The sequence below is a fragment of the Apteryx rowi genome, unplaced genomic scaffold (assembly GCF_003343035.1).
Source record: "Apteryx rowi isolate R43461 unplaced genomic scaffold, aptRow1 scaffold_958, whole genome shotgun sequence".
In the NCBI taxonomy this organism is placed as follows: Eukaryota; Metazoa; Chordata; class Aves; order Apterygiformes; family Apterygidae; genus Apteryx; species Apteryx rowi.
In genome coordinates, this window is record NW_020451269.1 from 167,769 (window position 1) to 190,369 (window position 22,601).

General features: G+C 38.4%; 1 protein-coding gene across 1 annotated transcript in view; it reads right to left on the bottom strand.

The window, feature by feature from the left end:
* MYO10 (myosin X) overlaps positions 1 to 22,601 on the bottom strand; it is a 77,793-nt gene that overhangs the window by 14,590 nt on the left and 40,602 nt on the right. Inside the window, exons 17-27 of the mRNA XM_026092288.1 lie at positions 15,803 to 15,927; positions 15,539 to 15,653; positions 12,658 to 12,764; positions 11,544 to 11,753; positions 11,221 to 11,260; positions 9,915 to 10,817; positions 8,496 to 8,619; positions 7,008 to 7,251; positions 4,600 to 4,695; positions 1,048 to 1,141; positions 223 to 278 (exon numbers count right to left, since the gene is read on the bottom strand). Of these exons, the coding sequence (XP_025948073.1) occupies positions 223 to 278; positions 1,048 to 1,141; positions 4,600 to 4,695; positions 7,008 to 7,251; positions 8,496 to 8,619; positions 9,915 to 10,817; positions 11,221 to 11,260; positions 11,544 to 11,753; positions 12,658 to 12,764; positions 15,539 to 15,653; positions 15,803 to 15,927 (2,114 nt within the window). The remainder of the gene's footprint in view (positions 1 to 222; positions 279 to 1,047; positions 1,142 to 4,599; positions 4,696 to 7,007; positions 7,252 to 8,495; positions 8,620 to 9,914; positions 10,818 to 11,220; positions 11,261 to 11,543; positions 11,754 to 12,657; positions 12,765 to 15,538; positions 15,654 to 15,802; positions 15,928 to 22,601) is intronic.

Genomic DNA, 22,601 nt, shown 5'->3' on the forward strand with positions numbered 1-22,601 from the left:
TGGAACAATGTCAGGGAAGTTAGTGAAGCTCCCACAGAAAAAGTACAAAATTCCCACTTTTCCTGTTTTAATACATGGTGTTTGATATTATCAAAAGGAAGGCAATAACCATTTTCATGCGTAGTTGGTCAGTAGAACATGGAAACTGAAGTATAAAGCATCTGATTTTGGCTAGAGAGAGGAGAAGAAGAAAGGAAGTTACCAGACATGGTTCTGACTTACCTATCTGGATTGTCAGCAGCACAGACAGAATCAATTAGTCCTACATCGAGTGTACCCTATAAACAAATATCAAACCAGAAATGAAGGAAGACATTTATATTACTCACTGTACACTACTCAAGAGATAGGTGAAAGGAGTAGCAGCTTTGATCACGCAAAATGAGCTGCAGATTTGGGCATCACTTTCTCCTATGCATTAAAATTGCAGAGAGGAAAAGCAAAAAGACTCAGATTAACAGATCCAATAAGAGATTATATTTAGTTAAGTTGAAGGCAGCTCAAAAACTACTCTTACTTTTCTGTGCTTCCAAAGCTGCTTGAAGTTTTGACCTGAAAGTGCCATTCTATTGTAAATAGCATCCTCTCAGAACAAACTTATGAAGTCATTAAGCAGAAATTTTTATTTCCCTTGCTTGATAGTAGGTTTTACATTTATCATATTATTCCCAGTGTATGTTGTATAACATGATAAATGTAGGATTGGAAAAATCTCAAATTTTTGCTCTTGGGTTTTTAATTTACTCATTAACTGTATCTTTGCAAGACTTCAAACTCAAGTGTACACTGTGGTTTGACAGAGAACTGGACCAGAAAAAAATGAACCCAACACACTCTCTTTTTGTCAAGGTGAATGAAAGAGGGAATAAGAACTCTGTCCCTCCTCTTCTGTATGTACAAGGCATGGGACTTGGAGCCTATAATCAGTGTCACAGCTACCACTGCATTTAAGGAAATCTAGGTTGTGACTGTCAGAAGATATTCAAGCCCATGTCCCTTGTTTTCTAAAAATATTTGCTTTGGAAAGTTCTTCAGATCTAGACTTACCACAGCATTCTGTGGATTTGCCTGCTCATCATGCATCTCTCGGATCTCTTGCTCGGTGGATGCATGGACTTGACTCAGTACACTAAACCACTGGCTGTGGAGAGAAAGGCAGCAGTGTAAGTAAAATATTGCTTATGCCTTTTGTCACCTTTGTTCTGCTAGACATCTAGCAGGTTCTTCAGGTTTTTGAAATTGCTTAAGATCCCTGTTGTCAACATGCATAAAAGCAGCAAGACTTTATGTCCGTTCAAGTAATACTGGATACTAACAAGCCCCCTCAGATCTCCCCTCCAAGTTCATGTCATAACCTTCTCTCTGAAAACAAAAACCTTGTATAAAAAGTGGCATCTCTGAGAAAACTGGCAGTAATCACACTGAAACACCCGAATGATTAGGAAGTATCTGTAACACATTCTACACATTTCATCCAAAAAACCTAACATCACTAGCTACACACATAGCCTTTAATGAGACTCGCAACCTTCAAATGATAAATTCTGCTGCACTGATGATGCGACTGGCAATAATTTCCTACTATGATATTTCTGCAAAGACTGCCTAAGTCCATCAAATCTTTGCTACAAGTCCAACTGAAAGGGGAAAAAGAATAAAAACCCCAAGCAACTATCTCTACATTTTTTGTTCCCAATGAAACACTGGAACATCCCACTGCTAGAAGGACTGGAGTCAATTTGTGCCACTCCAGTGGCCTTGCATTTTCACCAGGAGATAAGCAGAGAGGTTTCCAGTATTCCAACACCTAGTGCTGAGCAGTAATTGCAGTTTATAATTCCAACCACACCTTCTGCTTCTGGGAAATCTCTACCCTCCTGGCACTTGTATATGATAAAGTTCAACTGCTCTGAGCAATCCCACTGAAATTTGAGGGCAGAGCTTGGCCTGTTTGGCAGGTTCCTGAATGCCATTCTTTGAGATATGAATTTGCCATTCTAATGAAAGCTACCTGGGGCCAAGTTTTCAAAAGGCTGACAAGCCCAGCTTTTAAAATTGTCTCCTCACTTCTCTGCAGAGGGTTCCTGCCACCACCAGTGAGAAAACAAATGCAAAATTACTGGCTTTAAATATAAAGCTATCTTTTCTGCAAGTGCTTATAGCCACAGAATTCACACCTATAAAACTAAATTGCTGCCTCCTGAATTCCTGCATTAGGAAGGCAGCTGCTCACCATGACTCTGTATATCTCTGGAAACCAGACTGTCAAAGTAGCTAGAGAAAACCTGTGTAGTTAGTCAAGCAGTACCACTGCTGCCATATCATCCTAAATCCTTCCTAACAGCTTATGTTTTCATTAGAAATACCGCAATGTGTGAAGAAAAACAAAGATTCAGAGTGCCTGACAGTAGAAAAGAAGATGAGAATATACTTAGTTTTGATTTTTTTCTCTCAGAAAAGCTCTTTTGTTAAGACTCAAGAGATACCCACAGACAGGTTGTGCATGACACTTTCTTTGCTGAAAGGACTACTGACATAAGACAAGGTCACTGAAAACCCCTTAGAATGAGGGAGGGATATCAAGATAGAGGAAACAGTGAGCTGAAGAACCTAAACCTCAACTACCAAAAGATTCCCACAGATTAAATTCAGCTTTCCTTTTGGGATCATAAATTGCAAATCTATTTAAAAGTCAATCTTTTATTAAACAAAACAAAACAAGACTTCATAGCACTGTATGGACAGTTATTAGTAATTTATTACTGGCTTTTAAAAATAGTTTTCCTAATTTCATGTAATCTTTGTGTAAACAATGAAAAAGAAATTCAGTGTGGCACTCTGTAGAAGACAAAGACAGATTTTAGTCTCCCTTTGTTTTCTTCTCTCTCAGGGCTGTCCTTGTTTTTTTTCAGTTGAGTCTTAAAACCCAGGAATATGGAAAAAGAGAGACTGGGCTGAAAGAAGTAAACCCACAAGAATGGCTGCCCATTAAAACATTATTTCTTTCTTCAAATAGACTTCCATGATCAAAATTTTTTTTTTTTGATTTTCAGGTTTCTCTCTTTCCATTCATTTGATCAAAAAGCAAACTCAGATCATTCCCAGCCCAAGTGCAAAATAATTTTTTAAAGGGAAAAAGACCTTTAGATGAGTACTTCAGTAATTGTAAAAGGAACTAATTCTAGATGGTCTCAGTAGCAGGTTTAGAACAAACCAACACAGTCCAATAATTTTGTACTTCATTTTTAACAATGCCAAACAGTTTTGAGGCTTTGACTTAAGCCCATCTGCAAATCCTTACACATCACCAAGACAGGTTAAAGTTTTTCAGGAGGACTGTGAAAAAAGAAACAGGAAATACTCCAGTAAAAAGCAATTTAATCTGAATTGCATGTATTTTGTGTACTATACACAATGACAGTGACATACTCCTCCTCCATGTTTAGGAAAAAAGAGATATATATATGACAACAGACATAAAAGTCTTTACACTGGTAATTTGCTATTGGTCCCTGTGGAATCTTTATCAGGGATTGTACAGAAGTTTAATGGAAGATAAAATTTTAATTGAATCTTCACTTTTAAACTTAATCACATCACACAATAATATTAATGCTAGAAAGCTCATACTTATTTTGAGTGTAATTTTAAGGATGCCTAAAAATGAGTAATGATTCTGCATTGTAAGCACTGCTAAATTTATACCCAGTATCCTGTGATACAGGAAAGTATTATACCTATTAAAAAAAATAAAAATATGAAGCAGCTTTCAAGGCTCCRGAGCAAAACTAGCTCAGGTAATTTTGACATAGGCATCCTGTATCGGCCTTGGGGTAGCAAGGCAGTGGGTAATAAGATTTGATTACTGAGTTCATTTCATTTAAATACTTGATTTTATAAATGAGAGGCAAGTATGTTATTATCTCACAGAAAGCATAGTGTGGGTTTTTTTGTTTTATTTTGCTTTTTTTAAAGACACACTACAACCTATCAGACAAGTTAAGCTTGCTCCTCACCTACCAGCCTTGTAATTTCCCCCTAAAGTTTGATATGGATCTTTTAGAAACAGAAGCAAGGCCCTTTTTAAATCAGCAGAAAGGGCAACACTGTTGCATGCTCTTCTCATTCATGAATACGCTTTCACCCTAAAATCCATGGATCACATTACAGCTTTCAGCTGAAAAGAGTTTAGGCTCTGCATAGGCAAACAGATCCCAAGCCTAAAGAATAGTACTTTATTTCAGAGATGACAGGGTCTTAAATATTGAATTAATCTTTTATGCAGCTAAAGACAGTCAGGGTAATGCACAAGAAAAGCAGCAAAGGCAGATTATTGCCTCTCTTCAGACACACTTATTTCAGGTAGTTACTAGTAATAAATGGGGAAAGCACACTCAGCCAAGTTCTAGGCAAATTTTCGTTGACAGTTTGACTCTTCACACAGGTTTCTTTTCTCAGCAGGCATTTCAAAAAAGTGTTAAATGCAAAGTATTTGCCTCAACTTCAGTATTTTTTGATAATGGGCAAATAAAATGAAAAGCATGAGTCAGAATGGCATGGAGGTTTAAAAAAAAAAAAAAAGCCTAATTATTTTCATACCTTGCATCCTCAGGAGACTCAGCAATCAAATGATAGGTCCTATCACCCATTATTAGATCAATACCGTTTTCTTTGCCTGTATTATCAACAATCTCTCTGAAAACAAGACAAACAAAGATTTAGTACTAGAGATCTTCAATGTATTTTGAAAATGCCATTTTCCTGAGAGGCTCACAAATCACTGATACTTAAAAATGACAGCAATCAGCATTAAGCAGGTTCATTTGCAGGATGCGCAGTGAGATCAGTTCACCAAAGCGTAGTTGCAGTGTTTTCTGCCTATACATTACAAATATTGAAACTGTTATGAATGTCACTATTCAAAGTTAACTATTCTGCTAGTGTTTTAACAAGAACTAAAGAAAAAGCATTATCAAAGCTTGAAAGAGGCAAAGATAACCAGAGCTGAGAAGTGGATTCATTTATGATCTCATTGCATACCTAAGTGATTCTAGGAGTGGTGAAAGGAAAGCTATTAAAGAATAAAAACAAAAAACAACAAACCCCTGATTAGTGATTCTGTGCAGTTAGGAGTCAGTAGAGACAATTCAAAAAATATTATTCTCAGAAAAAGCTGAGCACTTGTCTTCTGAAAAATTACACCTTTCTGATTTGCAGTTTGGACATCTAAATACTGATATATTAAAAATCATGAACTACAAAACACAAGATTTTTAAGGAGTAACCTAAGTATTACATTAAATTTGGAAGTTTCTAATGGAAGTTAAGATTTTGCTTAAGCTTAAAAAATCAACTTGTTTTTCTTTCTGCTGCTTTACTGTATTTGTCTGAGGCTTATTATTTCCTTCTTAATTAGCTATACTTCCTTCTCAGTTATACTATTCTCATAAATCTCTCTCCTATCTACAATGTTTGTGAGCTCTGTTTATCAGCCTCATGAGGAAAATTTCTTTATTTGCTATTAAAAAGGTATCATTCCACTTCTTATTATTTAATTTGGCTTCCTTCTTCCCAATGACAGTGTCTGCAGAGTACATCCCAGTTGTGAATTTTAAGTGAAGCAGCCCAAGATTTACTTTATGTGAATAGGATCCCTAATATGCAGTGGTGAAGTATGTAAGAAATATGTCAGGAATGTGCTCAGTGAATATTAAAGTTACCTAGAAAAACTATTGCTTATTTCTCATAACATACAACTCTTTAAATACAAGTAGCTTTTATTTTGGTAATTTTAGGTACAAATACTCATTCATTGAACCTACAGTTCAAGTTAAGTTCAAGAATCTTTGCATGACAATTTTAAAGATAAGTTCAACAACAAAAAAAAAATCTCCAGGCTACAGTCAATGAAACTATATAGTGACAACAAAAAAGAAGGTTTAAATAAATTAGAAAAAGGACTAAATAAATGCTATGTCACATGAAGTGGTCAAATTCAGCTGCAACAAAAAATTTGTGGTAGGAACTCAGTCTCTATTCAGAGATTTACTTGACAGCCAGCTGCCCATTGCTTTTACACAAGCAAGTCAGGATGCTCACTAAAACTATTTATTTTGTTTTGCTTGAATCAGGTTCAACCAAAGACTTCCAAATAAAAAAATTAAGTTTTTAATTTAGGTTAAATACTCTGTTAAATTAACAAAATAAAATGGATAGTTGCAGTTCACAAGGAGCAGAGTGAAATTGAGTGTTACAGACATTCCTACTTTTCTCTACCAGAACCATGAAGGATAGCTTAGGTACACTTTTATGCAGAAATGAGACTACCAACAGTAGCAGGCTCTGATTTTTGTTAGATGATCCACGAATTCGTAAAATGTACTGACTGTTTAAAAGGAAAAGTACTATCCCTTTAAAAACTTCTTTTTTGATGCATGCCCCAAGAAGCTTAAAATTATAAGGCATAAGGAATTTTGCTAGCAARACAAACTGTTAAATTACGTTTACTAATTCTAAATTTTTGAAATGAATATATGCATTTTAAAGACTTTTCTGTCAAACTGCCACAACTACTTCAAAGATGTAAAGAAATCATAAATTAATAGACAAGATACAAGCTGACCCATGCTAGCTTAAATATATTCATGGCCTATTAACTCCACCCTCTCCATTCTAGGTTTGCCTATAGCTACAGTCTTGGCAACATGCCCCAAATTGCCTTTGGGATCATTACAGGCTAAGAAGGGCCTCTAGTCTGAGAGAAAGCATAGATGGGTTCATTATAGCTGCAATTTTCCCAAGTATTCAACACTGGCTTAACTTCAAGCGCTCCGTGGACTTAAGAGAGAGCCAAGTAAAGACAATGCTTACTTTCAAGATCTTTGTCACAGATATGCACATGCTTGCACACATACAATTTGAAGTCAGGGCATTCAACATGTCACCAGATTAAGTCCCAAGAAGCATTTAGCAGGAACTATGACATATATAAACACATATAAACCTACTTGGCTGTTCGAACATCAATGGCACCCTTTAGCTTTTCTTCGCTGTCATTTTCAAAGTACATCAACCTGGACTGTCTGAGAACAAACCATCGTTTCTTCCAGTTCCTTCTGGAAAGCGTAGATGATCCACCGCCCTTTTTGTGAAGCCAGCCCTGCTTAAGTGCTTCCTGCTTGGAACGAAACCAAAGGAAGGTCTCATCTTTCAGGACACACCAGCGTCGCTTCCATGTGTTTATTAAGCCACCTGGCAAAAGAGACAGAGGCTGGTTTATAAGCAGTTAAGACAAACAATTTTATTATAAACCAGAAGCAGTTAACAAACCAAGACTGGAAGATGCTGATCAATAATTCTGCRATTAATGTGAGTCTCTGCTGTAAGCCATGAAACCAAAGATCTCATTTTCACATATTCTGAAGACCACCATATTGCTTGCAATCTAAAGACACTTAAACTATAAGATAGTCTTACTGCAAATGAGAATCAGATCTTCAACACTATTTTCAATATATCTCAATGATAATCTAAGAAAAGTTAATGTGTTCAACCCTTTCCTCTGTCTAATTTTCTTAAATACTTATGGTTAGTAAGAGGTAAACTCAAACCCACAAAATCTAAAAACCTGTACTTAGAGTAGAAAATACACTAGTGTGAACTCAGTCATACCAAAGTACCTATACTGTTTAACTTCATGTGAGGTTTGTAATGGTAGATAACACAGCTTGTACTGTAGTTACATCAGTCATAAAATCCTTAACCAAACCATTTTACTCCAGTCACTCTGCCAAAACTTATTGCTAACCTTATCAGAGGGTAAAAGCCATACTAGTGAAGACTGCAGATATTATTTTTCACACAAGYATACCTACGCACCCATTCATCACTGTTCCAATTCCATGAAAATCAAAGTAAGTTATGCTGCAATGATGGGTAGCATACAAGAACTCATCTAGATTATACATTAGTACCACTCATCAAAGGTAAAACTAAGAATCGTAACCAGACAACACCTGTGTATATTCTTTCAGAGACTTTCGTGCCCCTTTGCTATACAGGTGCTCTTCCAGTCTTTCAGATCCCAGCTGAAAGCCCATCAAGGTCAGTAAAACTGGCCCATAATGCAGAATGCTGTCTATGTTACAGGTTTTCAGGGCCAGGAAGCAACTTTCCTCAAAATTTGCTACAATTTGACTTTGGGAGTTATTCTGATATATTTGTACTGCATACTTGCTCCATTGTTCATGAGCCAGCAAAGACATAATATGAAACAGAGGCAGACCAAAAATGTTAATGTTTCTTTGCAGAGGAGAAAAATACTGCCAAATGCAGGTCACTGCAAGTAACTTAATTTTAGAGCAGCTCTCTCCAGACTTTTCTATTGCTCTTTGAAAAATCAGAAAATACCTTAATTCTACAGGAATTGGAGCGCAAAGTGTACTTAACGTTTCTGGCTATTTTGTATCTTGAGCCAATTCTGATTCACCCAGTACCTTTCATGTACAGAAAACTGTGGAAGTAGGGCAGGCTGACACAGCTATAGACTGAATCCCTCCGGTAGGAAAGTTCATCATCTGTATCAAACCTGGAGTCGAAATCTTCTTCACTATCTTCAAACTACAGAAGAAAGGAACAAAGGTGAAATGATCTTTCAGGAAAGAATTTAGAGAAAATAATTTTAGAAGTCTTTAGCCAAAACATTTATGGTATATTCTAAAGAACATGATTCCTAGCTGTGTTTTGTCCACTGTACTAAGGGGAGTACGCTTTAGTAAGTGGAATGAGTCATTGCTTTAAGTTAAAAATTGAGAGTGCTCAGCTTTTTGCAGGCTGTCCTCTTTAATTATACACTAGCCCTAATTTAATATAACAAATCTATGAGACAGTTTTGTAGCTGCTCAGGGAAGTTATCCAACCCAAAGAATCAGAGGTTAGCTAAGTTTCTGTTCTATTTCTCTCTTTCTCTCTCTCTCTGTCTCACACGCACACACATACACACACACACACACACAACCATGAAACACAAAGGAGTCTTCAGTAGAGACAATTAAAAGTGTTCTCCTCAGAGGCAAAAACCATCAGCTTATCCCAAGGACCGTGACAGCTAAATCAAGATAGTTCTTTGACTGGATTTCATTACCTCAACTGTAATAGTCATTTTAGGGTTATCATTTTCCTTAAAAATAAGTCAGTGTTGCTGAAATACCCTTTTTCATTTGACCAATCATATAGTCTCATAGAAGTATTGTGAGGGTGGTAGGGGAAATCATATTCTTGCAAAAATATTTTTAAGAGTAAAGCCCACAGTATGTTCAGTAAACATCACTGAAGAAGAGCTCTTCAAGATGAATGTGTGCCTCAAGAATGCCATTTCAAGAATTTCACGACATTTGCCATCATGTGAAATTTATTCACAAAGTAATATCAATATACATTTGGCATTTCAGGGATTTCTGCAAGCAGCTTGTTCCGTACTGTTCCAACTTGCATGTATAACCAAAGACACTTTTTCTGAAATCATTTCCCCCCCATGTCCCTCTCTGCAAATACACAAACAAAAGAATTTTGCTTATGAATTGCATCCAAGGCCACACACAGAGGTCCTTGCAAAGTTAACATGCAGTTCTGCATTAAAACAGATGGAACAATATACTTGCATAAGCAGAGTCTGGTAAAACTAAGGCACAATCAGCATTTGAGCTGCTTCTAACTCTAATGCACTCACCCCAGTATCATCTAGATGGCAACAGACAACTATGCCCCAGTACGGTGTAAGCATGTCTAACCTTATACAACATAGTCATTTATAGGAACAGCTACAATGCCTAGAGTTAACCCTCATCATTTTCAAGGGAAAAAAAAAATCAGAAAACTTGTATCAATTATTAGATAACAAAAACAAAGATACTTACAGAAGACTGAGCTCCTTCAGAACTAAATCTGTATGCTCCAGAGCTATTGTATGTCCCCACTGAGCATCGGTAGTCAGGGGACCACTGGCTACTACGTGAATTAGAGAAGGTCACACTGCTACCAGAAGTAATAGCACCATCTTCATAATTATCTTGGTCATAATCATAGTCTCCATCAGGAGAAATGAGTTCCACAGAATTCAGGGGTCTGCATGATACATTTTCTGGCATGCAGTATGTGGATTCACCACTTGAAGAGTTGTGGAGACTGACTGAATCATGGGTAGGAGGTATAACCATGGTGTTGCTAGGAGCAGGAATTGTTGGCACCACAGTATCATTCATGTAGGGATCCTCTTCTGAGGAATCATCACTTGTTCTGATGCCACTCGTCCTTTGATCAGAATGGCCATGCTCACTTGGATTGGGCGAATCCTTAAATGCATCATCATCAGCTTCAAAGCCTTCATCTACCTCCTCCTCAGGATATGGCTGGCTGAAGTTAAAATTGGGCTTTTCACTGCATGCATTCCCAGTCCATTCAGTGAGCTCCGCAGGATACCCGCTGCCCACAGACAGTGACCTCTCAATGTTTCGGACACATTCATCAATCTCATCAAAGTTCAGAGATTCAAGAAACTCCTGGGCTGCTCGACACGCTTCATCCTCAAGCCGCCTGAGTTCCTCGTCTCGGAGCTGCTGCAGCCTCTGTAATGAAGCCTCTGTCAAGGACAGCTCCTGCTGCTCCTTCATGCGCTGCAGGTCTTCAATTTCTTTTTCCAGACGCAAGATTTCTTCCACTTGTCTGTTTTCTTTCTGCTTCTCCACCTCTTGCTTCAGCTCTGCCTCCTTCTGGGCTTTCTGAATGGCAGCCAGTTCCTGCTGCTTCCTCTCTTCTTCAGCCTACATTCGAAAAGAAAAAAAAAAAAAAAAATGCAAACTCAAGATTCCTTATTTTGTTGTTACTAAAGCACTATACTCCAACCATGCTGTTCATTTAAAAGGATCCTTGTCCCTACATAGAAAAGAAAAGGAAAAGAAAAGAAAGTACGATTACTTTTACTCACAGACACTGGAAAACTCAAGTATGTGCAGAAAGTTCAGTCTTTGACAGAAATTAAACGAAGCATGAGGTGAAAGAAATTTCCATGCAAACAGCTGTATCAAGTTTCCTTTGGCTTTATCTGCCAACTACTGTAATAAGTTTAGCTTAAATGCCATAGATGCCTTTTTTTTTTTTTTTTTTAATGGCTGGGCTGAGATACTCAAATAAACAGGATGGCAGAAAACATTAAGTATCATTTACCTGCTGGGCAAGACGCTCTGCTTCTTGCCTTAGTCTTTCCCTAGAAGTAAAGGAAGAAAAGAAAGTTAGCAAATCAAGCTCAACATAAGCTCATCACATACCTGTGCTGGGCCAATAGCTGCATTTACAGGAAAAGGAAAGTCAAAAATAAGGTCACCAAGCATATGTTTATGAATATGAAACTACCATGATAGCTACATGCATCTTTCAGCAATAGAAGTAACGATTTCCCAAATCACTTATTTTCCCTGAAGCAAAGGCTATTCAGATGAAACTTTATATGGCATAGATAGGAAAGAGTGATGTAAGAGTGCTTACTGTACCTTTCTTCCTCCTCTTTTCTCCTTTCTTCCTCTTCCCGCCACTTCTCCTCTAGTCGCTCTCTGTAAACACGTCGAGCAAGCTGGCCTCGCCGCTGCTTCTGAAGGATTATGGCTGCTTTCTTCAGGCAAAGGAACCTTCTCCTACCACAGAACGCTCTGCAATTCTTCTGAATCACAACCACGTAGTAAAGAACCTTTCTATACCGCTTTCTGAAAAAAAGACAAAGCAAGTTTCTAAGGAAAGAAGGATCTAATGGAATGGTCCTGAGAGGTCCTGCCATGGTGACCTGCGATAATGAGCCAATAGTGGTAAGACAATTTATTATTTCTAGCTCTGAGACTTTCCCCATTCTAGCTCACATTCTCTTCCTTAGGAAAGAGCTTCTCTCTCATTTCTGTGAGAGAGCTATCTCCATTTTCGTTAAGAAAATGTAATTACCAGTCTTGCATGTTTTTATACCCTGACAAGAAGGTTCTACAAAGTACAGCTTGTGTGCGCCTGTGGAGAAAAGAAGACACAAATATATCTATCCCACATCTCTGAAAAGAAAAATTAAAAACAGCAGCATAGTTTTGTCATTAAAAAGAGAATTGTAGTTTTTGTGTAACATACTGGTCAGAATATGTAGACAAGACTAATATGTACATGAAAAGATATTATCTCATTATGCAAACAAGTTTCCTTAAGCTGTCCTCTGCTGATTTATAGAAAAACTAGAGAAATAAACAGATGGGATGAGCAACTCCACCTAATACATAATGCATGAAGCCAGGTAAACAAATAAAACCAGTTACCTAATATCATGGTTCTTTAGGTGCCATGGAGCTATATTTCCTACCACAATCAAATACCATGATACAATTATATGGATACTGGCTGACCTCCTATCTCTTATACTGTCCTATTTGTTACGTTAAAATAATTCAAACTCCATTGTATTTTATTTATGGGACTGGCAAAGACAACAGCTGGTATTTTCAAAAGCCACTTTCAAGATTTGGATGCCTGGTCTCTACAAGAAATTAAGAATTATGCCAAAAGTATTTAGCTGCCTACCACCTCACCCATTTATTCAGAAGCTTAACTATTAAATATTCTCAGCTAGTTACTTACCGGGCTGCATAACCTAAGATGTGTGCTTGGATAATCATTGCTGCCTTGGTGACTTCCACCTCTCGCTGTTTCTCCAACTTGTKTTCCAAGGATTCACGGAGAAAAACCTATGCAAGAAAACATTTGGCTTAATAACTTGTGGTAGTGTCTCATGTAAAGGACAGACAAGGTACTGTCAATGTCATTCTGTGCAAAGTCTGAGCTTCAAATTCAGAGTTAAATGTATGATTTCCTTAACAGAAAAGAAAAAGCAAAATGTTTTACTCTTAAAAGAAAATCCCTGCACATGTTCCTCTGACTTTGGATTTCAGTGGGAAAATCCTGATTATGGCAATAGAAATTTTAATTAGTAGCAGGAGGTTTCCAAAAGCAACATAATTACTGGATTCATTAACTAGACTTTCCCACCAAAGAGCAACACAGGCCAAAAAAATGGTAGGACTTAAGGTGAACATTCTCATTTGAGGGATGGAAATAACACCCATGGGAATTCAGTGGCTTCTCAGTAAGAGCAAGTTTCCACAACCTTTTACAAGCCTCATTCCTTCAAATGCCATTGGCATAAACCTGCAGAAGTAAACAGAAATGAGAGTGGTTTCATATTCAGATTGACTGGACTGTCTTTTCCTGTCATTATACATTGATACAGCTGCTGGGGCCAGATACGGCCTCACAGATGTGCAGCCTCTTGCAGAAGAGCTGCTCCCCAAGGCCTTCTCTCATCTGTGCTTTGTCAGCAGTTCAGGAAATGTCAGCCACTTTCTAACACAGAATAGCTGCAGTTCCTCCAACAGATGCAACACTTTTCTTCTGGCTAAAACTGAGAGGAGTTAGAAGTTTATAGAGGCACAGGTGCCTCGGTTAAGAGTGATGACAGACTATTTGTGCTCACAGACCTGGGAAGGACAGATGAATTCTCCTACAACATACCACCTACCAACTCTCCAAGCCAGTCTCTTTAGCAAGGTTGAGAAACCTGGATTGTTCACCTGGACTAATAGTGCTAAGCATAAGTAACTGCAAGCATAAGGCTATAAGGGATGAAAGCCTATTTGTCCTACAGCATGGACTCCTAGAGGCATGTTTAGCATAAAGCATTAAAATAAATTGAGCTAAACCAGCTAAATTTGCCTTAAATGAATTAAACTGCATTTTCAGCTAAGCAGAGGAATTGGGGATGCAGTTATCCCCTTCCACTGGCACTGATCAATGTATCTCAGTTTCTGTTCTTTATTGTACCCTCACGAAGCGGTGAGTTATCTGCTTTTTTTGTCAATGCTTTTTCTCATTCTCAACATTTACTTTTCAAAGGATGAATTCTCTGGCACCAGCTATGAGACAACAGCCTGAGATTCTGCTGCATAAGACATGAGTAGTTGGAAAGATATAGTTCAGTGACACTTTGATTGTCTAGGATCAGAGGCAGGCTACACACCACAGTGTGGGGATGAGGAAATCACATGGACAGTGTGGGCTCTGCTAAGGCAAGAGTGCTGCAGTTGCTACTGCAATAGACCCCAGACTCTATTGCAGGAATGCCTCCTTGAGGTTTTTTTTTTTTTTCTTGCTGTGAAAACAGAGAAAAACGCAGCCTTTTGGGAGTGTTGAGGTGGAAAAAAGGTGTAGTTTTTTCCCTCTGTGTTTAGGGGAAAAAGCCCAACATCAGTTAGACCAGCAGCCCTCCTGATGAGGGGCACAATTCTGAGTTCTGAGAGTAGCTAAAAAGGGATTTGATTTTGCAACACATAACACTAACACTAACTTTACTCATGTATAAAAAATAGGCTGTGATGGAAAAAGCCTTCTTTTTCACCCAGTAGGCAATCTTTCTTTGCTTTACACACAGGCTTTAAAAACATACTGAAATTCAGATTCAGAAAGGCATTTGGCTACTTCCTGAGCAAAAATGGGTGTAAGCACGTACTAAGCACAGACTAATGCATTTTCCTGAACAGGTGCATTGCAGCTAGGCATGTAAGAACAAGGAAAATTCACACTGAAAGCTAATCATCACAGTGTTGTTATTACCCTCTTTCAAATGACACGGGCAGGATAGTGCACTGCACTCTCTTCATTCTGAAACCAATGCCCTCTTGTTCTCTTCTAAAATAAGCTATTCATGGAGACTCTTAAAAACATGCACACAGCTCCTGGGTGCAATTATTCCTGGCCCCAGCATGGGAAGTTATAAACAGAGCTCTGACTCCTGCTGAGGTCCTGACAAGCACAGTTTGTTCAAACAATTTGGGGTTCTCATAAATGTATTTCCCTAAGGTTCCAAAGCACTGTCTGGAGTCTAAATCATTTGAAATTTTCTTGGAAGAAAAAAAGATGCAGGTAAAGTTCAGGTTGTCTGGAAGGACACATATTGAGGTTTCACGTACCTCAGAAGACAACTCTCAAAGCTGACACACTGAGAGCTCAGCTCTGTCATACAAATACTGGGTAAAATGCCTCTCCAAAATTTCATCCATTGAGTAGATGCCATGCAAGTGGATCTACTAGAATGAATGGAGCTCTTTGCAGAATGGAGTATTACTTCGTGTGCTAGATTCTTCTAAGAGTGATAAAATCTAGCAACTATGTTTTAAGCCCTGATCCTCACCAGTGCTCATGTTCATAAGCAGTGGTGTAAAATTCAAGGGAACTCTTTCTCCATGAACAAACTCACCAGTAGGCTTAAGTGCCTTAGCCAGCAAATTCCTTAGCGCAACTATTAGTTGTTACTATATGGTTTCAAGAGGACCAGCAGGAGTGCTCAGCTTCTTCTAAGGTGAAAGGTAGTTACCATTACAACTACAACTCTGCAGCTGTGCAAGCTAAATCCTGTCCCAAAGCTTTGTATAAGCAGCAGCCATAATATGCAGTCAGATTATTTTACCTTATTTTTTCCAAGCTGCCATTCAGTACTTGTGTTGTCATACAGACGAAGGAGGACAGCACACTTCTCATTTAAATCTTCAGGCAGAGTTAAGTTTCTCATGAGGACTTTATACCTGGCAACCAAAAAGTATTTTTATTACTTCGTATAAGAGAGAGTTCTAGTTTTGCCATTTCTTTAGATTTTCAATTTATTCCTCAACAGAGAAACATTGATAATGATGCCCATGACCCACAACTGATGTGTATAACTCAGCCTATTTACCTTTTATAAAAGTCTTGAAAGGGCCTTCGGACTGGGAAGCCAGCCCTTCGAATCCTTACTGTTTCCAACATCCCAGAATAGCGCAGCTGGTTAAGCACCAAAGTCTGATCAAACTGGTCTGGCATCTAAAATAAGCAGGTTCAAAATGAGGTTTTTAATAGCAATGGTCATCACCACTATCATTCTACAGTATTTGTAATGGGAGATGTCAGGAGAAATAAACAAAGGGCTATATATAAATCTGAAATGCACAAATACTAAAAAACTAGCTACACAATTTCTTAAGCACATTGTCAGTTCAAAACACATAAAAAGCTATCTACAGGATGGAAATAAAAAAATATTTACACAATATAATCTCCATACTTAGAGTATTTACAGCCATTTAACCCAATCAGCAACTCCTTTCCTTTTCTGTTAGATTTGCTAACCATTGCTATGCAGAAAAAAAAGATGGAAAAAACACAGGATAGCTAGGTCAGTAGCTACAAGCTTGATTGTTTTGGTTTTTTAGCAGCTGAATTTATATTCCCTGAAGATAATGCCAAATGTCAAAGATACTAATCTAGTGGTATGATACCATTTAAGAAAAAACAAAACCAAAAAGGCAGAAAAGAAGATTTCATTAATTTTTCAAACGTAGTGACATTTCATCTTCTATTGATAGTGATGGAAGTTTGCTAGTGGTAGTTCAAAGCTTAAATAAGCTATATTGTGAAGAGTTTCTATTCTCTACTAATTATGAACAGCAGAAATATTATTTTCATCTGTAAACAGAAAAAAACCCCTGCTTATGTGAAATGAGTTTCCTTTAGTTTGCATGGAGGTCTTCTAGTGTCTTTTTTCATTGAGAAAATAATCTCAACCACTCAGTCATGAAAACCTGCATATGATCATCAGTCATGTTCCTATTCAAGCTCTTAGGATCCTCTAAATCACCTGTGCTTTTGCCATATGCTGAGATAAGCCAGCCTCAGCCACAGCCACACAAAGCTACTCAAGTTAGTGCTAATCACTATCCTGCAAAATGCTGACAACTCTGATACTGAAATAACAACACATGTAAATACACTGTTCAATTCAGCAGCCCAACAGTCCACCTGAACACACCAATTTACCCTCCTGCACAATGATTTGCAGGATTAGAGTACAGTGCTTAATATTTTGCAAGAATAATTCAGAAGGCAGGATCTCAAAGATATAGTTAATGGTTTATACAAAAACTGATCTAATGTCCACCGCAGTCAGTGCAAGTTCTTCAACTAATATAAGAGGCATCAAGATCAAGCTTCAAGCAACTGTAAATCAGAGGGCTCTTCCATTATTAGTAAACTGTTTTTAATCATGCTTCTTGTTCAATTTAGCAAATAAATGGCTCCCCAAAATTTTAACTTACCAGAAGTAATTTTTGGAAACCACAGAATCAAAAGTTAGTTTAAACTATCCAAACTAAACTTTTCCATCGGTGCCTGTTTCTGCGTAAAACAAAAAACTCTGTGCTAATGATAGCTACTCTGATTTGTCAGTTATGCAACTTCAAAAATATCAACAGATTAGCTTCTAACTCCCTCCTGTAAAAGGTAAATGTCTAAAACAAAATGTTGTGATTGTCTTCTTTTCATTAATTTCGTTTCTGGAGCAGTGTGAGTTGGGAGACTTCTCCACATGCAGCAGCCCTTCTGCACAGAGCTGTTCCCGAGCCGTTCCCGAGCCCTGCGGGTGAACAGCTCCCCGGCATGCACCACTCCACCACCAGCAAAAGACTTTTCAACTTCCTCCTTAGGTGCAGAGGCCAAAACTCATTTGGAAAAATACCACCAGCCTGACCTTTCCTCCACAGTTAACAGCACTGAACAAAAATGAAAACAATTTGTGTTCCAAAAAGTGGCTGGTCCCACGGTGAGCCCTGCCCTCTCAGGGTAATTAGCGACGTGCAGCTGCAGGATCTGATCCTGCCCAAGCAGGGGGAGCAGGGGCTGTGGAGAAATTCAGCCACACCAGCTGCTACTTCTGTCCTCCCAGTGAGATGGGTGCTTGCATCCTAGGGGGACTTGGGAGCTACATAAACTCTGCCACTTTGGCCATTGTTAGAATAATGGTCTTGTTACAATATGATTTATATTTTGTTTCCACACCTCCACATATAAAACATGAGCATTCTCTAGTGAGGGATAATTGCCTCTGCAGGTGATACAGATGCAGATGACACTGTTTTTCTTGTCATTAACCGTACTTAATTTGGATTTCGCCACCACTTGTAAAATACACCACAAGTAAAACTTTTATGTTTGACTGAACATATTCTAGGGCACCCTATAAATGTTTACAATAAACACATCAGTATTGTCATGATTGAGACTGCCAACAGTGCTTTCCATAAGTGCCCAACATATGGCAGTTGTGCGTGTCAGAGAACTAGCCTCGCAAAACTGCAGTTATGATGGACACGCACAAAACCTGCTTGCCTGTCTCTACACAGGTGACTGATGATCCCTGAAAGGGAAGGGAAGGACTGAACACAGATGCACACACAAGCCAGGACGAAGAACGAATTCACTTTTGCTCTGTATAACCCAAGGCTGATTTGCGCCACAAACTGACACATGGCAATACATCTTTTTTCTTTGACACTATACCTGCTTTTAGTCTTTTTACCTCTATACTTATGGGCTCAAAGGGTCACATTCTTCATGTGACTTGTAAAGACAAGAGCATTTTCAGAGTGGCAAGGTGAGGAGGCAGATGCACAGCTGGGAGTGGGGATACACCAAAGCCAGGCAAAATTTCAGTGACGCTACTAATGCCTCTCTCGGGAGGCAGCCTTTCCCTCCACAAGGGAGAACCTCCTGCTTTGAGAGCCAGATCACCACAACACTACCTAATCCTTTTATTGCCAACCCCAGGCACTTAAAAAGTCAAAAGTCAGCCACAAGACGAGTCTGAAAGCTCCTGTTGCTTTTTTTCCATTCTTTTTATTTCCATCCATGTTTTGAGCCACAAGGGAAGAAGAAACATTTTCATGACTTTCTTCCTGCATCTATAGTCCTGTTTTTTCACTAAAAACTGAGACTGTGAAATAATCACCTCCCTTCAAAAGCCTGCATTTTTAAAGAAAAACACGAAACACTGCAAGATATCTTAACATGCTATCAGAAGGGCAACATAAAGATCATCACAGTTTTAATCACATAAGCTTACTCCTTCATTTTACATTACTAATTATTTTTAATTACTCACAGACACATGAGGCTATTAAACTGGAGGACCAAATCCTGCCCTGGTGTAGCACTGGAGTTACACAAGCAACAAATCTGGCTTTCTTGTGAGTAAACCTTGTGGGGCGGGGCAGGGAAGATAAGCTGGGCTCATATCTTACACTTTAAATTTGGAAGACCAGAAGACACAGTTCCCACTACCTTAGGGCTTTTAAAGGCACTGCCATCCTGGCCCCTGGGCTTCCCAGAGCTCTTCCTCTGGTACGAGCAGGGAAACAGTATCGACTAAGACATCACAGAAACTTTTCAGCCCTAAGCAAGAGGAGAGCTGCAGCTAGGCAGGAGGGGAAGGAGCCAAAACTCAAAACATTTAAATGCATCCCTGGCTTCCCACCTCTAATGAAAACCACCAGAATAAGTAACAAACTTGGTCCTGTGTACAATACCAGAGCATTCAGCATTATCCACCTTATGACTTGGTGAAATATTTCAGACCAGCTAGTTTTACTTTGTGGATGAACAGGATTTCAGCCTCAATCATATAAATACTTACAAGCATTAACCTTAAGCCTAACTTCCAGTCAGCAGGACTCCGCATACTTAAAAATCAATTGCATATGCATTTACCTAACTAGAATGTAAGTACTGCCTATACATACCACTATTAAACTGCAGACACTTCTAAGATGGAGAATGATAATGATCTCCACTGGAAGCACCTATGCTAAGTACAGCACTGACAAGTTAAATATGCAACAGTATAAAATCTCCATGGCAAAGGGCTAAGTAGCTGAAACACATTCTGGTACGTTTACTGGTATTCCTTCAGACTTGCTATGATAAACAACTTTCAGATTTATACCCAAACCACATAGGGCAGGATTCATTTCTAGGGTCTGGTAAACTTTTGCCAGTATTGCTTTAAAGTGGACTTGCTTTATAAGTGAACACTTGTGAAGAAATTGTATTCTGTAAAAATTTGCAGATAGACAACAGAACCATAATTGATTTTAAAACAATATCAGATTCACACTAGGTCTTCCAACGTAAAAACTGGAATTACTTGCTAAAATTACGACTCCTATAAAGTAAGATCAACTTTATAAAATGGAAGCCAACAGAAAAGGAAGCCAATCTATGGCTTCCAAAATTGTCTGAGATGCAATCAACTTCAAATCTATTCAATTTTCATAGTTGTTGCATTTTTAATCAAGAAATGGCAGCACCCTAAACCCCTCTGATACACATAACCCCCAGACAACAGTTACTGACTCATTTGGGTCAGGGCCACGTTAGGGCACTGAGCAACAGCAACTTGGAATTTCTTATGCTTTGAATAGCTACAAGTCAGGACTGTTCTACTTGATAAAGTTGTTTTTTTATGGTGCATTCTTTCATAACATAACTTGTAATTTATCACTTCCCAAATCCAAAAGTCTCCACTGAATTTGCACCAGACAGCACGAAAGCCAAGGCTTTAATGTGACCTGGAGTCTGTGTTGGCGAGACTCTGGCTCCTTAAGCGCTAAATGCTTGCTCTGTTCTGTTCTGAGCCTCCTAAAGGGCAAAGCCTCTGCCTAAAATCACAATTAGGTGAAGCCACTAGGTCAGACATCCAACACCTATGCATAATTTTCATTATAAAATAGTTCCTTAGATTACAGTCTGACTGAGGTGCAAAAAAACAACTTCCCCTTCCCCTCAACAGTACCCTTAGTGGAGAGCCCAAGTGAATAACACATACACAAAATAAAATAACAGGGTTTTTTTGTTCTGCAGATCATTTGTTCTGTTCAAACAAGGAGAATATCTGACTTTCCCCACAGAGCTTCCTTTTTTATCACAGAACTACTGACTGCCTTGGAAGAGGACAGTCACAATAATGCCAGATTGCAACAATCTCATAGAACTGATTTAGGCAGGAGGAATTTCACAGAGAGGATCAGGAAAAAAAATAAAAAATAAAATAAACAAAAAAAAGCCAGTCCCTTGTTTCTAGATTTCTCTGAGAGAATTTGAGAAGGACTTTGTGCCATATCTGGCAAGTCTGAAAAATCAAAACTTACAAAAATGTTTTGTGAAAGACAGGTAAAGAGAAGAAAAAGATGAAAAATAAGGTAAAAGGACATTAAAAGTAGGTTTTGTTTAAAAATAGCAACTTTTTGAAATCTATTCTCCTTTACTCCTAAACCGTAACCTTGGCAATTCGATTTTGGAGAAAGCAGCAGGAATTAAAAGAGGTCGGTCTTCCTCCTACTTATGGTGGGTTTTGAACTTGTTTTCACATGCTAAAGCATATTGATTTTTATTCAGAAACAAATGTACACATTATGTCTAAAGATCCTTGTTCACACATAATACTCAGCAGCCTCTACTCATGCTGAGGATTCAATCCAATCACCTGAAAGTAGTAATAGGAAAATGCCTGCAGTCATGATAGGAAAATACACTGCAGAGCCAGGCCAAGTAGAAGCTGGTGCCACTTACCTATCAAATCAAGAGATTTGAGCGCTAAGGCCATGTTGGTCACACTCTTACCTTGAACAAACCATTTCACCTCTCTGCCCCCTACTCCTCTAGCCATCATTTCTTCAGCTGCTTGCACCATAAGCTCTGACCATGTCTGCTTATTCAGTAGGTTCAACTTCATGATTGCTATGCTTACAGCATATGGAGCATGCAAACCTGAATGCAGCCTGCCCAAGGAACTGGACCATCGGGTCCCACCAATTTAAGTACAGGCATATTTCAAGGAAAGAGATTAAGATAAGAAACCCTCTATGGTTTTCTCCAGCATGCAGCTAGCAGTAACTGGAAGAGATTCAGACTAAAACATAGACAAGTTTGATGCTTGCTTTGTTTTTGAAGAAGTTCCCTTACTATTCCAGAACGTGTGTGTCCACACAGACAAGCACTGTGTGAGTATAGGAGAATAAAAACAAGGAACATGCCACAGCTAGAAAGCTTACTTTGTATTTCTACTGCATAGCAGTGGGAAGTCACAAAGTATTTAGGTAAATATGAAAAATCAGTAAGTATTTTGCATGTCTAAAATTCTCCTGGTCTTTATCCTCACGTCTTACAAAAAAACCTAAAAGCCTTTAAAAAGATTACTAATACTGCTGATGGTAACTTGCCAAGAAAATAACGCAGGTATATTAAATCAACACTTATGCCTTAAAAAATTCTGTTGCAAACTCCAGGCCAGATTTCACTGTTAACTCAATAATGATATGCTGGCTTTTTTATATAATCTCTACAGGTCTGAACGTGAAAGTGCTACATTTACCAACAGCAAGTGATTACACGATTAGCTGATCTTCTCTTTAATTCCAGTTACTGCATCTGGTCTGCATGACTCATCTTCCAATCCTGAATATTTCAAATAGGTGACAGACTTCAGAATTTAGCCACTATCATTCCACAGGTTAGAATTGCTTGTGCTAAAAATAATGCTGTATAGAGGGAGCACTGTAATTTTAGATTTCTTCTACTGTACCAAAACAGTCAAAGGAGGAAACTCAATAAATGAACATGAAAATGCGTTTGCATTTATATTCAGCCAATCATCCAGCTTACTTTAC